The sequence below is a fragment of the Opisthocomus hoazin genome, chromosome 2 (genome assembly GCF_030867145.1).
Source record: "Opisthocomus hoazin isolate bOpiHoa1 chromosome 2, bOpiHoa1.hap1, whole genome shotgun sequence".
Classification (NCBI taxonomy): Eukaryota; Metazoa; Chordata; class Aves; order Opisthocomiformes; family Opisthocomidae; genus Opisthocomus; species Opisthocomus hoazin.
The window spans coordinates 131054669-131070143 of NC_134415.1; the positions used below are offsets into that span (position 1 = coordinate 131054669).

General features: G+C 59.2%; 1 protein-coding gene across 2 annotated transcripts; it reads right to left on the bottom strand.

Annotated features, from left to right (window-relative positions):
* Positions 1-7041: 7041 nt before the first annotated feature.
* On the bottom strand, positions 7042-14493 carry STMN4 (stathmin 4). 2 transcript variants are annotated; one of them, XM_075415092.1, is made up of 6 exons: positions 14372-14489; positions 10508-10558; positions 9971-10066; positions 8573-8778; positions 8189-8380; positions 7042-7249 (listed from the first exon to the last, which is right to left on the bottom strand). In XM_075415092.1, the coding sequence occupies exons 1-6, from the start codon at positions 14415-14417 to the stop codon at positions 7190-7192; spliced, it is 651 nt and encodes a 216-aa protein (XP_075271207.1). In that variant the 5' UTR covers positions 14418-14489; the 3' UTR covers positions 7042-7189. The 2 variants fall into 2 exon arrangements, with proteins under 2 accessions (XP_075271207.1, XP_075271206.1); XM_075415091.1 differs by lacking the exon at positions 7042-7249 and adding an exon at positions 7256-7705 and having other exon boundaries at positions 14372-14493.
* Between the last annotated feature and the right edge of the window lie 982 nt (positions 14494-15475).

Genomic DNA, 15475 nt, shown 5'->3' on the forward strand with positions numbered 1-15475 from the left:
CCTTTTTACCCTCTCGCACTACGTCTTTTGGACATAGAATCACAGGATCACAGAATGGTCGAGGTTGGAAGGGACCTCTGTGGGTCACCCAGTCCAACCCTCCTGCCGAAGCAGGGCCACCCAGAGCAGGGGGCACAGGACCGCGTCCAGGTGGGTCTTGAATATCTCCAGAGAAGGAGACTCCACAACCAAGCCCTGATGGAGAGTTCAGCGAGTTGTCCAAGCGCATCGCATGCAGTTGGGTACCCAGGTCAGCATCACCACTGTCTGTAGGCATCCACCCTCCGACCTCCAAAAGATCCCATCCTCTTGTGTTCCTTACCTGGTTCCATAACTTATTCCCCCCCTTTTTTTTTTCTATTTCTACCTTAGCACCTCTTTTTCTTAGACCAATCTGCCCCTAATTATTTTTTTTTTTTCTTACTGGTCCCAATTCTGCTACATCCATCCTCAAATTTGTTATATCTGATGTCATGTTTGAGGCAACCTCGGCCTTCTGTGGCATTACTGATACGGTTGCCTATGTACAGGTGGTTTTGCAAGACTCTGCACCCCAAAACTCCCTTACAGTTATGGGGTTCCTCCTGGACACACGCTGGGTTCCTTGCACACTCTCTGAGATGAATTGTTCTGCTTCAGATATGACTCCTCCACCTTGCCCAAATGGCTTTCCGTGCACAGATTGTCTGCAGACTGGAGGAGCAGATAGGAAAACGGGGTTTTCATACTGTTTCAGAATTTGCATGGCATTCTTGCCCTTGAACAGTTTTAATCACCCCCCTGGTTCCCCACTAGTTATGACGCCCAATGCTCAAGTCACACCCCTTGCTCACCACTACCAGCTTCCCATGAACGAATGGCTGGTACCTTGCCCAGATTTGTGATTTCTAGAAGCCAGCACGAGGCTATGGACTGGAGGAAGGACATCAAACGTCGGAACTGTCCCTGCTCAGTGTTGCTGCTGTCGATGGTGCACGAGCCAGGAAAAGCCCCCAGAGCCTGGCAGCGGGTTGGCGGCAGGAAGATTGGCTGAAGGCACTTCCAGGATGCTGTTTCTGTACCTGCTTTGATCTGTTATGTGTCAATTCACAGAGATGGGCACTTGTTTCCCCATGTGTGGGTGAGCAACTGAGCGGCACCTGTCGTATCTGCTCTGAAGGACATCCAAGCATCCTCTGATGTTCAGGAGCGGCAATTCATAGCACAGGTCTTGCTTGGGCTGGGATTTAGGGATTGGATTGCATCTGGCTTTTCAAACAGCAGAAGTGGGATCAGATGCAGAAGCTTTGTCCAGACCTCAGCCATGAAACTTGGATGGTTCCTTGAAGGCACCAAACCTTTGTTTTGTGTTTTCCCTTTGTATGCCCTGGCTGGGCCTGCTGGATGGTGCTCAGGAGAGGACTCCACCACTTAGTCAAGGACCTGGTCTCCATCACCTTCTCGTTAGTGTTTGGTGCAGGATGCCCAGGTGTGAGGGTCTGAGCTCCAACCGCTCACCCACGTGTGGGTATCTTCTGCCATTTGAGACTCGGGAGCTATCAGAGGCTGGCACATGGGGTGGATAGAGGTGGCATGGGATCCACAGGACACAGGGACTTTTGGAATCATAGAATCATAAGATCATAGAATCATAGAATGGTTTGGGTTAGAAGGGATGTTATAGATCACCTAGTTCCACCCCGCCTGCCGTGGGTAGGGACACCTCCCACTAGACCAGGTTGCTCAAAGCCCTGTCCAATCTGGCCTTTGGAACCACATAGAAAAATCTGGGAGCATCTCGAATGGCTCTGCATGGTGAGATGAAGATATTTGGTACCCCAACAGGGCGAAGAGCATCCTGAGTCTCATCACCTCAAGCCCCAAATCCAGCTGGAGGATGCCTGCGTTCCTCTCAGGGGGGAGGGAGGAGAAATGGGGCCAGTGTCTGCAAAAGCAGCTCTGCTGCATAAAGGGAAGGCTAAGCCTGGACTCCTGGGGTGCTCATGCTCCGTAACTAATCGTGGATGGAAGGTGGGGGATGCCTCCCCTGCCTCTCCTTCTGTATGGGGCTGACAGCTTGAGGAAGATGATTTGCAGAGCATGGTCCTGACCCAAGCATCTGCTGGGTACCGGGTTTTGGGCACAGCACAGCAGTGTGGGTAAGCAAGAAACTAAACCCACCCCGGTCCTGCACCGGGGGAGGAAAGCATCTCTGACTCCCCCCGGGACAGGGCTCCTGACTGCGAGCCCGGCTCCTTCTTCCGCTCCTCCCCTTCACGCTCAAACTAACCCCCGCCTCGTTAATTTGGCTGACCCATTATGGTGCTGTCTAAAGTGACGTGGGGTGGGAAATTGTACTGACAGAGCCTCATCGAGTGCAGCCGTGAGGCAGACACCCCGCTGGGTCCCCTGCACGGCCATGCTAAGCAGACAGCCCTGCAGACCCCTGAGCACGTGAACGGGCAATATTTGTGCTTGTGTGTCTTCCTGGAGGAATAGCTACAAGACCTGGAGCTGGTTTGGCTCACAGCTGCCTGGGTCAGGAAGGTTTGAGGACAGTTTTCATCCGGTGCGTTAGGTCAATGCAAGTATTTCCATCTATGTGATAACCAGGACTCAGTGTATCTGCTGGAGTTGGAGAAGGTTTATGAGGGCCACCAGCCCGTGCTCCACGGGTCTCCAGTCCCATAGCTGGGAAAGGCATCTGAACTGAGACTGGAGGAAATGCAGGAAAGGGCTCCTGGCATGATGGGCATCAAATAACCCTTGTTTGGAGGCCTGGATCTTCAAACAACTTGGGAATGGAGAGAAAGAGCCAGGGAGGGAGAAGAAGAGAGAAGTTAAACATTAGCTATTCTAAAGGACAATGCTGAGAATGCTGGAAAAGAGATGAAAACTTGATCAGTTTAGGGAGGGGGGTTAGCCAAGGTGGACCTCTGTGATGGACAAAAAAGCTGGATGGAGGAAGAAGCTCCAGCTCACCTCTCTCTTTAGACTAAGCCGTCGTTATCCCTACCCCTTGGCAGCAAGGAGAGAAAAATGAGTCCCTGAAGCCTTGCTGGAGCATTGACCACGTTCATCAGGATTCAGTCCACGGAGCAGGATGATCTGAGATGCAGATGGTTATGGATGGGGTGGGTTTCTGCTCCAAGTGCCTGGAGAGAGTCGAGAGTTTTTAGGATGCGCATCCTGATACTGCCAGCATCGCGCTTTGCCTGGTTTTGACTCACCTGATCATCTTCCTCCTCCAAGCGTCCTCCTCCTGATGGTGTTGGTGCCATCGGCTGTGCCCCCATCATCATCTTCTTACCAAGGTGCCCCATTTTTCCCACTGACACCCACTGGTGTCACAGGGAGAGCTGTGTTCTCCTGGCCTTGCTCCCCATTTCTCTCCTATCCTCCTCAAATCTTCTGTGTGCTTTCTAAGGCTCTTTGGAGGAAGGTCTTTTAGCCTCTCCCTATTTTCTTCATCCTTAGCCCAGCTTGGGTGCCCTTCTCCGTTGTATCATGGTTCCTGCATCCCTTCAGACCCGTCAACAGACACGCGGTTGTGGGCTGTGGCACAGAGTCCTAGGGCAGAACAATATATTTCATTATTCTTTGTTTACTCGAATACAATATACGTAACAGAGCAGTATTTTATTTGCTGTGGGTTTACCCAGCTCCTGCAAGTCTGCTGATGGTCAGCCTCAAGACTCCTGTTGCCATCGTCTGTACTAGATCACAGAAGCACAGAATGGTAGGGGTTGGAAGGGACCTCTGTGGGTCATCTAGTCCAACCCTCCTGCCGAAGCAGGGTCACCTACAGCAGGCTGCACAGGACCTTGTCCAGGCGGGTCTTGAATATCTCCAGAGAAGGAGACTCCACAACCTCCCTGGGCAGCCTGGGCCAGAGCTCCGTCACCCTCAGAGGGAAGAAGTTCTTCCTCGGGTTCAGCTGGAACTTCCCAGGCTTCCGTTTGTGCCCGTTGCCCCTTGTCCTGGCACTGGGCACCACTGCAAAGAGTCTGGCCCTATCCTCCTGACCCTCACCCTGCAGATATTTAGAGGCATTTCGAAGGTCCCCTCTCAGCCTTCTCTTCTCCAGGCTGAACAAGCCCAGCTCCTTCAGCCTCTCCTCGCAGGAGAGATGCTCCAGTCCCCTCACCATCTTCGTAGCCCTCCGCTGGACTCTCTCCAGTAGCTCTTCATCCTTCTTGAACTGGGGAGCCCAGAACTGGACACAGTACTCCAGATGAGGCCTCACCAGGGCAGTGTAGAGGGGAAGGAGAACCTCCCTTGTCCTGCTGGCCACACTCTTCTTGATGCACCCCAGGATCCCATTGGCTTTCTTGGCAGCCAGGGCACACTGCTGGCTCATGGTTAACCTGTCGTCCACCAGGACACCCAGGTCCCTCTCCACAGAGCTGCTCTCCAGCAGGTCCACCCCAAGCCTGTACTGGTGCATGAGGTTGTTCCTCCCCAGGTGCAGGACCCTGCCCTTGCCCTTGTTGAACCTCATCAGGTTCCTCTCTGCCCAGCTCTCCAGCCTATCCAGGTCACGCTGAATGGCAGCACAGCCTTCTGGTGTATCTACCACACCTCCCAGTTTGGTGTCATCAGCAAACTTGCTGAGGGTACGCTCTAACTCTTCATCCAGGTCGTTGATGAAGAAGTTAAACTGGGCCCAGTACTGACCCCTGAGGGACACCACTTGTCACCAGCCTCCAACTAGACTCAGAGCCGCTGATGACAACCCTCTGAGTTCTGCCATTCAGCCAGTTCTCTATCCACTTCACCGACCACTCATCCAGCCCACACTTCCTCAGCTTCCCCAGGAGGATGTCATGGGAGACTGTGTCGAAAGCCTTGCTGAAGTCGAGGTAGATAACATCCACGGCTCTCCCTTCGTCTACCCAGCCAGTCATGCCATCGTAGAAAGCTATCAGATTGGTCAGGCATGATTTCCCCTTGGTGAATCCATGCTGACTACTCCTGATAACCTTCTTTTCTTCCACTTGCTTCATGATGGCCTCCAGGATAACCCATGGGACCACCAGCTCCTTGGTTGGACATCCATCTTCCAAGGCTTCCCAGGGTCAGAGGGACCTCCTTAGCCCAGGACAGGGAGGACCTGCTTGGCCCACAGGAAGGGACCCTTGGCCCCTCTGGGAGGCTGGTCCTAAATTTTGGTGCCACCACCTCTCTCAGGCTGAGCAAAGGTGGGAGAGGAATTGGTGCCTCTTCCTCCTTAGAGCTGGAGAAGATGGAACTCCCCCAAGCTCTTCTCCTGGCACTGAGGACATGATGTTTTGCTTTTGTCTACTCCATGCATAGGCCAACTGGTCATCTGGCCTCAGTGTAGACCTCAGCATGTGTCCAGCTACCTCTGTGCCTCCTCACCATGCCGGCCAACTCCTCATCTCCCAAGCGCGTGGCTGAAACCTGGCTCTAGATCCCTGCTCGTGGTCTGGGGTGGGAGAGCATCACCTCTGCGTGCCCTGGAGGGGTGCACGGGGCGAGCCCGGGGTGCAAGAGGCCGACAGTGCTGGAGGGCCAAAGGAGACCAAATCTTCTGCAGTCCCACCAGGCTGGGGTGGTTTGGAGACCCGTCCCCCCCCGATGCGCATGCTTCCTCGCATCCTAAGCCACACTGGGATACTCCTCCCCCCCAAAAAAAACCACACACGAGACACCGCCCGGATCATCCGAAAACAGCAGAAATGCCAAGGCGGTTTATTTACAACTGTTGTATACAAAAAAAAGGACAGCTCGTGCCGCGGTTAGAACAGCCCCGTCCGTCTCCTTCGCCCGCCGCCCTCTCCCGTGCTCCCCTCCCCCCCGGGCTGGTCCCCCCCCATTCCCCGGGGCTTCGGGGTCTGGGTGAGCGTCTCGGGGCGCGGGTAAAGAGACGCGGTCCCCTCCGGACCGGAATCAGCGCTTGGAAAACCTTATCTGGCCGTAGCGGAGACCGAACGCTCTGCTAGCATCAGGGTAAGGAGCCAGGGCATGGCGGCACTGGGACCACTGCCTGCTGGTAACTGGGAGAGGAGGGGACATCCCACCCCTTGCCAGCTGGGAAGGATCTCACCACGAGCTGTGCTCACCCTCCCCAGAGGCAAAGATCACCCAGGGGCTTTGCAGAGCAGCTCCTGCAAAGCACCTCCTGGGCTGGTCATGAGCTGTTGGTGGGGTCCCAAACTGGTCTTCCTCCCGCCCTGGTGTCACCAGGAGGTGCCACTGCCATCCCCAGGGGCTCCCTGGGGCTGTTGTCTTCTCCTGCTCTTCAGAGAGGCATCTCCATCCCACCTCTGGGCTCCTCTGGCTCCTCTTTCCCCTCTTGTTTTTCCCCTTCTCTTCCACCGTGGTTTCTCCTCCACGGGGGTGGTCTCCCGTTTCAAACAACCACCTCGAAAAGCCGACGGCTTTCCAGCTGCTCTACAGCAGAGAAGGGGGTTTCATCCCAGAGTTCCCACCAAGATGGTTCTCGGGAGTTTCTTAGAAAAAACAAAAAGCAGCTCTTCGGGAGGGGCTTTACAATTTCACCCTTGGAAAGCACCGTTGGTGTCTCCTACAGCTGGATGAAGCCGTTGGAGCAAGCCAGCCTCACTCTCTGACTATCTCCAGCGTGGAGGGGGGGGTCTCTCTTCCCCCTTCCCCAAAATGGTTCTGTAAGGTCTACGGGCAAAAATAACGCCCGTTCCGGGCAAGAGCCCGGGTGGGAAAAAGCGAGGGAGGGACACCAAGAGATGCCGCTGCCCACTGATGGGGTGGGATGGAGGAGAAGAAGGAGGTCGGAAGGATGCCCGCCTGCCCGCCCTGCCTGCCCAGCACTAAATTAAAGTCACACACGACGCACATTTCCCCCCCCTCCCCTTCCCTCCCCACCTGCTCCACTGTCCCCCCCCAACCCCGGCTTTTCCCCGGGGAGGGGAAACCTCCTCCGCTTCGCCAGCCCTCGGTTGTCTCCTCCAGACCTGGTTGAGGGGCGGCGCGTGAGACCCACCAAGAAGGTGGGCATCCCGAAGCCGGCACCCTCCCTCCCACCCCCCCTCTCCGTTCTCCTCCCTCCCCACCCTCCCCGAAAACGAATCGGATGGCTTCACTGGTCAACTCTTCACATTCACGAACAAAAGAAAGCAGAGGAACGTCCAACCCTTTCCACCATCCGACCTTGCGCTGCGGCAGCCTCCGCCACCTCCCCGGAGCTGTCAGTCCAACCATCGCCTCTTTATCTGGAGGCTTCTTCCTTGAGCTCCTTGTTTTTCCTCACTTCTTCCGCGTGTTTGTCCTGTGGGAAGGGGGGTAGGAGGGAAGGGAAGGGGGACACACACACACACGTGCATTAGCTGGACTTCGGGGTCCCCACGGGCAGGCCAGCAGCTTCGGAGGGGTTCGAAGGCACGAGGGCGTTCGCGAGGTTCATCCCCTGAGGGACACTACCGACGGGTCAACAGCGTCCTCTCCTCCCCCGGGGTGATTTAAGGACTGTGGAGGCACTCGGGGACAGATTGTCCTCGCCCTCTAGCTAGGAGGTAGACGTCAACCAGACGGGATGGACCGGGAGCCCCAAGGAGATGGGGTGAGCTGGGATTGTCCTTCATTATCTCGTGCTCTCTGCCTCTGACCCAAGGCTAGCTGAGGCGTTTGGAGAAGGGCACTGGGCGAGCTCCTTGCAGAAGGGACGTTTTGGAGGGAGCTGGAGGTGGTGAGGGTGGGACCTTCCGTGCTGAGGTTGGGAACAGACCTGCTTCGGGGAGAGAGAAGAGGTCTGCACAGGCTGGCAGGGTGGAAGCATCTCCTAGCGCGGCAGCACGGATGCCTCCAGCTCTGCCGGGGAGCTGCCGGCTCCGCGGCCTCTGGGGAAGGGACCAGGGGAAGATCTGCCACCCGGGAGATGGGAAAATTCCAAGTGGTGGATCAAGGCCGTCATGGTGGGACACGGGGAACGCAAAGGCTTCGCATGTCTGTGGACAAGGTACGGGTCCCAGCTCTCCACCCGCCGACCGCTCGTGAGCCTGCGTCAGGCTCGGTGGGTCCCCGGGCAGGAACCCCCACCCCAGGTGGGACGTTGCGTGGTGGGAAGGCAAGGGGGGGGCCCCCCACTTTGGTGGTGTCCCCAGGGGGTAATGCCACGCCGAGAGCCATGCAGGGTGCCCAAGGGTCCTGTGACACCCACCAGGACCGGTGTCCCGGCGCGTTCCCCCCTCCCTCCTCACCGGGCTCTCACCTTCTCCTGCAAGCGCTCCAGCATGGCCGCTAAATGGGCCTCGCGGTTCTCCTTGTTGGACTCCATCTTCTGCGCCAGCTTCTCTTTGGCCATTTTGATGAAGTTGTTGTTCTCCTCGATGGCCTTCTGGATCACCTCCCGCTCGTGCTCCCGCTTCTCCGCCAGATGCTTCAGCAGCTCAGCCTCTTGATACTGCATGGGCAAAGTGGACACGATGGCCATGTAGACCATGGGTTCCTTAACCCTCCTGGCCAAAACCATCCCTTCAAACTCCGCAATGTCCCCAGAAGTGGGTGTGCCTTGCTGAGGACCCCAAGCGCAAGGTTGCATGACCCCATGGCACGTCCCCACACTGCAGTGATGCACGCAAGCCACCAGACCTACCTTCCTCCTCTCCTCCGCCGCCTCCAGCTTCTTCTGGATCTCCTCCAGGGATGGGTCACGCCGCCTGGGCAGGGAGGCGTTGAACTCGGGGATGCCATCAAACGACGGGGGCTTCAGGATGACCTCGAAGGACTGCCCCGAGGTGCGCTTGTTGAGCTCGATGACTTCCATGTCGGAGATGACGCACCAGGTGAGGTCTACCGTGTCTGTTGGGAGAGGGGCACGGGCTGACCGCCGGCACGGGTGCATCCCGCCCCATCAGGTGAACCACCCCGGGGTCCTACACCTGCAGCCCACTCAGCCACCCACCACCACCGCCTGTCCATTGGTTGGACTTGATGATCTTTGAGGTCTTTCTGGGATGCATGAGGAGGAGTGTGGGCAGCAGGGCGAGGGAGGTTCTCCACCCCCTCTGCTCTGCCCTGGGGAGGCCCCATCTGCAGTGCTGTGTCCAGTGCTGGGGTCCCCAGTTCAACAAAGATGAGGAGCTACTGGAGAGAGTCCAGCGGAGGACTACGAGGATGAGGAGGGGACTGGAGCATCTCTCCTGCGAGGAGAGGCTGAGGGAGCTGGGCTTGTTCAGCCTGGAGAAGAGAAGGCTGAGAGGGGACCTTCGAAATGCCTCTCAATATCTGCAGGGTGGGGGTCAGGAGGATGGGGCCAGACTCTTTCCAGTGGTGCCCAGCTACAGGACAAGGGGCAATGGGCACAAACTGAAGCCTGGGAAGTTCCAGCTGAACCTGAGGAAGAACTTCTTCCCTCTGAGGGTGACGGAGCCCTGGCCCAGGCTGCCCAGAGGGGCTGTGGAGTCTCCTTCTCTGGAGATATTCCAGCCCCGCCTGGCCGCGGTGCTGTGCCCCCTGCTCTGGGTGACCCTGCTTGGGCAGGGGGTTGGGCTGGGTGACCCACAGAGGTCCCTTCCAACCCCGACCATTCTGTGATTCTGTGATTCTGTCTTCTCCAACCTAGGATTCTATGATCTCCACTGGTTTCACCCAAATCCCCGCACCCCAAATGCCCCCCTGCGGCTCAGCCCCAGCGTCACGGGTTGGGGTGGGGACTCCAAGACGCCCATTGAGGGGGTTGAGCTGGGAATATCTGGGAGAGCTGCGGCGCTGGACATCCCCCCCGAGGGAGAGGCGAGCGAGCAGCGTAGCGTTCAGCCCTGCTTCAGGGACTGGGAACGGGATCAAATCCAGCTGCAGATCCCCCCCCCCTCCACAGCTAACCAGGAGACCCCAAGGCTGGGCATCCCCCCGCGCTGCCGCCGTCGCCTCTGGACCCCCTGACGTGACTCAGCCTCGAACCCCCCGGCGCCGTCTGCCTAAAAACACCGAGAACGCCGGCGCTTCGCGCAGCGGGGACGTGACGGAGGGGCTCAGCCAGCCCGGCTCCTACCTTCGTACGTGTACGCCGGCTTGTTCAGGGGGTCCGAGAGGAAACAGGAGCAAAAGAGGGAGACGAGAGGCAGCTCCTTCATCTTCTCTTTGTAAGCTGGGGAGAGATGGTGGGCTCGGGGTCAGAGAGGTGGGGGGGGTCCCGCCAGGCATCCAGGGCCAGGGAGGGGCTGGGATGGGGACGGCAGCTGGCACCGAAGCTGGCGCAGATGTTGCAAACATTGCGATGTGGGTGGGGGAAGCAAGGTGTGCAAAGGGGAAACTGAGGCACGCAGAGGCGGGGGTGCTTTACGCGCGGCCAGCGCGCGTTACGCCTGTCCTGGTGCGTCAACCCCGTGCGCAAACCCCTTGCCCGTCACCGCCGGGACGCGGCGAGCACCCCAGGGCGGGGGTAGAGCCATCCCTGGGGCGGTTTGGGTGGGGGGGGGCCCCACTCAAATTAGGGGGGCCCCAGCATGGGCTTGGTGCCAGGGCTGGGTTCACGGGGCTGGGTGAGCGGTGCTGTCCCCACGCGCGGCACCCGGTGACGACGCCGTACCGGCCAGAGTCATGGCGTGGAGATCCTTGGGCGTCTGCAGCAAGAGCGTTCCTGGGGGGGGAAAGAGGTGGGATGAGCGCGGGGTGTCCCGGGGCTGGGGGCATCGCCCGGCCCTGCCCACCCACGCCTGCCCGCTGCAGGGTGTCCCGGGGCTGGGGGCCTCGCGTGCGTGCTGTGGGTGCTGCGGTGGGCACACGCTGGGGGCACGGGGTGGGCACGCGCTGGTGGGGTGTGATGGGCATGCACTGGTGGGGTGGGCATGGACTGGTGTGATGGGCATACACTGGTGGGGTGGACACACACTGGTGGGGTGGGGATGCACTGCTGGGGTGTGGTGGGCATGCACTGGTGGGGTGTGTGTGGGCATGCACTGGTGGGATGGGCATGCGCCGGTGGGGTGGCCACGCACTGGTGTGGTGTGATGGGCATGCACTGGTGGGGTGGGCACGTGCTGGTGTGATGGGCATGCACTGGTGGGGTGGGCACACACTGGTGCGGTTGGGGATGCACTGGTGGGGTGTGATGGGCATGCACTGGTGGGGTGTGGTGGGCATGCACTGGTGGGATGGGCATGGACTGGTGTGGTGTGCTGGGCATGGGCTGGTGGGGTGGGCATGGACTGGTGGGGTGGGCACATGCTGGTGTGATGGGCATGCACTGGTGGGGTGGACACACACTGGTGGGGTGTGATGGGCATGCACTGGTGGGGTGGGCACACACTGGTGTGATGGGCATGCACTGGTGGGGTGGACACACACTGGTGGGGGTGTGATGGGCATGCACTGGTGTGATAAGATGGGCATGCACTGGTGTAGTGGGCAGACACTGGTGTGGTGGACATACACTGGTGGGGTGTGATGGGCATGGACTGGTGTGATGGGCATGGACTGGTGTGGTGGGCATGTACTGGTGGGGTGTGGTGGGCATGCACTGGTGGGGTGGGCACACGCTGGTGGGGTGTGGTGGGCATACACTGGTGGGATGGGCACACTGGTGGGGTGGGCACGCACTGGTGTGGTGTGATGGGCATGCACTGGTGTGATAAGATGGGCATGCACTGGTGTAGTGGGCAGACACTGGTGTGATGGGTATGGACTGGTGTGGTGGGCATGCACTGGTGTGGTGTGATGGGCATGCACTGGTGTAGTGGGCAGACACTGGTGTGGTGGACATACACTGGTGGGGTATGATGGGCATGGACTGGTGTGGTGGGCATGTACTGGTGGGGTGTGGTGGGCATGCACTGGTGGGATGGGCACGCACTGGTGGGGTGGGCATGCACTGGTGGGGTGGGCATGCACTGGTGCGGTGTGATGGGCATGCACTGGTGTGATAAGATGGGCATGCACTGGTGGGGTGGGCAGACACTGGTGTCATGGGCATGGACTGGTGTGATGGGCATGCACTGGTGGGGTGGGCAGACACTGGTGTGGTGGACATACACTGGTGGGGTGTGGTGGGCATGCACTCGTGGGGGTGGGCACACACTGGTGGGGTGTGATGGGCCCACACTGGTGTGGTGTGGGGGGCACCCACTGGTGGGACGGGCACCCGCTGGGACGACGGCAGCGGGCGGTGGGGTGCCGGTGGCACCGGCAGCCCTTCCCTTCCCTTCCCCTTCCCTTCCCTTCCCTTCCCTTCCCTTCCCTTCCCTTCCCTTCCCTTCCCTTCCCTTCCCTTCCCTTCCCTTCCCTTCCCTTCCCTTCCCTTCCCTTCCCTTCCCTTCCCTTCCCTTCCCTTCCCTTCCCCGCTCCGCGCCGCCCAACCCCCACGCGTGTGCCGGGAGCAGCGAGCACGCACACGCGCAGCCCCCCCCCCCATCGCACAGCCTCCGCACCCACCCGAGCCCACCCCTGCTGCCACCCCCACTCCTGTCGCGAGAGCTCCAGTCCTCAGCTCGCCCCCTCCCACTGACACGCCGGGACCCCCTCCTGCAGCCCGCTGGGACCCTCACCGGGGGTCTCCATGAGTTAGGAGTGGGGGCATCCCCGGGACCCCCCACCCATCCCCGGGCTGGGGTGGCAGCACCCCGAGGCTCACTAAAACCCGGAGCAGCCGGGGCCGTGCCCCTTTCCCGGGGTCTCCGGGGGACACAGCCCCCCCCGGTCGGTGGCATCCGAGGGGTTTCCCGGTGGAAATGCCCCTCCCGGCTGTGCCACAGCGGGGGGTGAGGGTTTTTTTGGGGGGATTTATTATTTATTCGCGGCTTTTGTTTCTTTGGGGGGGGGGGGGGATAAAATCTTCCTTCTTTAAAATAGGGACCCAAAATCTTTGCAGCCCCCCAGGGAAGGGGCAAACCCACCCCCGTGGGCATCCCGGGGCCCTCAGGGTGCTGCCAGCTCCCGCAGCCCCAGCCCACCCCGACCTGGGGAGAGAGGGTGGGGGGGTCCCCGAAAAACCCCGACCCCTCGTCCCGCCGGGATCCGACACGGGGGTCCTGCAGATCACCTGCCCGCAGGTGGGGACCCCTTCCCCGGAGATACCCCCCCCCCTTCTTTTAGGTGACCCCCCCAAGGGCTGGTGGGGTTTGGGGGTTCCCCACGTACCCCCACCCAGGGTTTTCCTCCTCGCCCGGCTGCAGGGTGCTGGCGGGGGGGGGGATAAAATCCAGAGAGCGCCCACCAGCCCCGAAACGGGGACGAGGAGGGGGGGGGTCCATTCCTGGGGGCGAGGGTCTTCCTCTTCCAGCCGGGAGGAAGATGGGGTCCCTTACTCTTCCAGCTTGAGGGGGGGGGGGGGTTGGCTGCCAGCCCCCCTCCTCCTCCTCGCCGGGATGAAGATGCCGATCGAGGTTCCTCCGAGAGGAGAACCCCCTCCCCAGCGAAGCCCCCTTCTTCCCAGCCCCGGTGGCCCCCCCCAAACACGTGGGGAGCGGGGGTGCGGCTGGGGTCCTGCTGCTGCTGTCACCCCCAGACTCGAAACCCGGCACCCCCAGGGCTGAATCCTCGCTCGGACCCCCCCGGAGCGGGGAGGGAGGGGGCCCGATCCGGCCCGGGGCCCGATCCGGCCCCACCGGGCTCCAACCCAGTTCCACGCCCTGATCCCCCAGGATGCTGAGGACCCCCCCCCCCCCATCTCCCATCCCTTTCCCTGGGAGAAGCACCCAGCGATGGAGGGGGGGGGGGGCTCCCTTCTCCCTCCCTTCAAGCGATGGACCCTCCCCCCCCCGGCTCCGGAGGAGAAGCAGGATGGCAGCCGCCTCCTCCCTTCATCCTCCTCCTCCTCCTCGCTTTTCCCCCCTCCCTGGAATAAATCTTTCAGCCCCCGCGGAGAGCAGCTCCCCCCCCCCCCCGTCAATAATTCAGGCTGACCCTGCCCTTTGGGGGGGGGGTCCGCGCCCCTGCACCCACATTTGGGCTGCGCACCCTTCCCGGGGGGTCCCGGGGATGCTGGGGGGTGCTTCCCCCCCCCCATCTCCCCGGGGGGGTGGAGGATGCTGAGCCCCATCCCTGCATCCTGCCCCCCCCACCCCCCGCAGCGGGGGTTGCCCCAGGATGCGGAGCGGGGGGGGGGGGGGTCTCGGCTGTCGAGATTTGGGGGGGGGGGGCACCCCAAGTTAATTCCCGGTGTCCGAACGAATGGGAAACGCCCTGACGGGTTTAGGAGGGGGGGGGTCGGTCCCCAAATGAGGTGGGGGCGCGGGGGGGGGGGGGGGCTGCCCCGGCACGGCGAGGGGGATGCTGGAGGGATGGGGAGGGGGACAAACAGGGGTGTCACGGCCGCAGAGTGACCCCCGGAAAAATCCTGCCCCCCCCCCAACCCCTCCCTAAAACTTTTCAACCTTTCTCCTTCCAAAAAACAGCCGCCCCCCCCCCCCGATTAATGCCCCCCCCATGGTTAATGCCCCCCCCCCCCGGCACTCACCCCACCGCCGGCGCTCGGGCTGCTCCTCGGCGCTCTCCGGGCTCATTTAACGCGGGCGCGGGGGTCTGCGAGGAGCATCCCCCCCCCCCTCCTCCGGGGGGGCCCCCCGCGCCCCCCCTCCCTCCCCCCATGACATCACCTCCCTGGCCGGCGATTGGCTCCGCCGCGCCGCCGCCGCTGATTGGTCCGGGGGCTGGGCGAACCGGGGAGCGGCCCGGTGACGTCACGGCCAGCGGCTATTTTCGGGCTGGGCCTGGGAAAAAAAAAAAGGGGGGGGAAAAAAAAGGAAAAAGGAAAAAGAAAAGGAAAATAAGAAAGGGAAAGAAAAGAGAAAGAAAAAGAAAAAAGAAAAAAAGAAAAAAGATAAAAAAAGAAAAAGAAAAAAGATAAAAAAAAAAGAAAAAGAAAAAAGAAAAAAAGAAAAAGGAAAAAGAAAAAAGAAAAAAGAAAAAAGAAAAAAGAAAAAAGAAAAAGATTAAAAAAAGAAAAAAGAAAGAAGGGGGGATGCTTTTTAAAAAAAGTAAATTAAGAGAAGAGAAAAATGCTAAAAAGCGAGGTGGAAAGGGCTGTTTTTTATAAAAAAATAAATTAATAGAGGGGGAAAAAATGCTAAAGATGAGGGAGAGGGGGCTGTTTTTTTAAAAAAAATTAACAGAAGGGGAAAAAATGCTAAAAGCGAGGGGAAGGGGGCTGTTCTTTATAAAAAAATAAATTAATAGAGGGAAAAAAATGCTAAAGATGAGGGAGAGGGGGCTGTTTTTTTTTAAAAAAAATTAACAGAAGGGAAAAAAATGCTAAAAGCGAGGGGAAGGGGGCTGGTTTTTAAAAAAATAAATTAATAGAAGGGATAAAATGCTAAAAATGAGGGATAGGGGGCTGTTTTTAAAAAAATAAATTAATAGAAGGGATAAAATGCTAAAAATGAGGGATAGGGGGCTGTTTTTTAAAAAATAAATTAATAGGAGGGAAAAAAATGCTAAAAGCGAGGGGGAGGGGGCTGGAGTTGAAGGTGGGTTGGGGTGAGGGCCCAGATTTGGCCTGAAAAAGGGGTTTTTGGGGGGTTTCTGCGGGCGGGGCGATGGATCGAAGGGGCTGAGCGTGTGG

Bases quoted from the DNA above. Each gene is read 5' to 3' on its own strand.
- STMN4 (XM_075415091.1), bottom strand. From the start codon at position 14,417: ATGAGCCCGGAGAGCGCCGAGGAGCAGCCCGAGCGCCGGCGGTGGG. The intron at 8,779-9,970 runs GTAGGAGCCGGG...CTCTCCCAACAG, and splicing joins GCCGGCGTACACGTACGAAG to ACACGGTAGACCTCACCTGG. The intron at 8,381-8,572 runs GTAGGTCTGGTG...TTGCCCATGCAG, and splicing joins CGGCGGAGGAGAGGAGGAAG to TATCAAGAGGCTGAGCTGCT.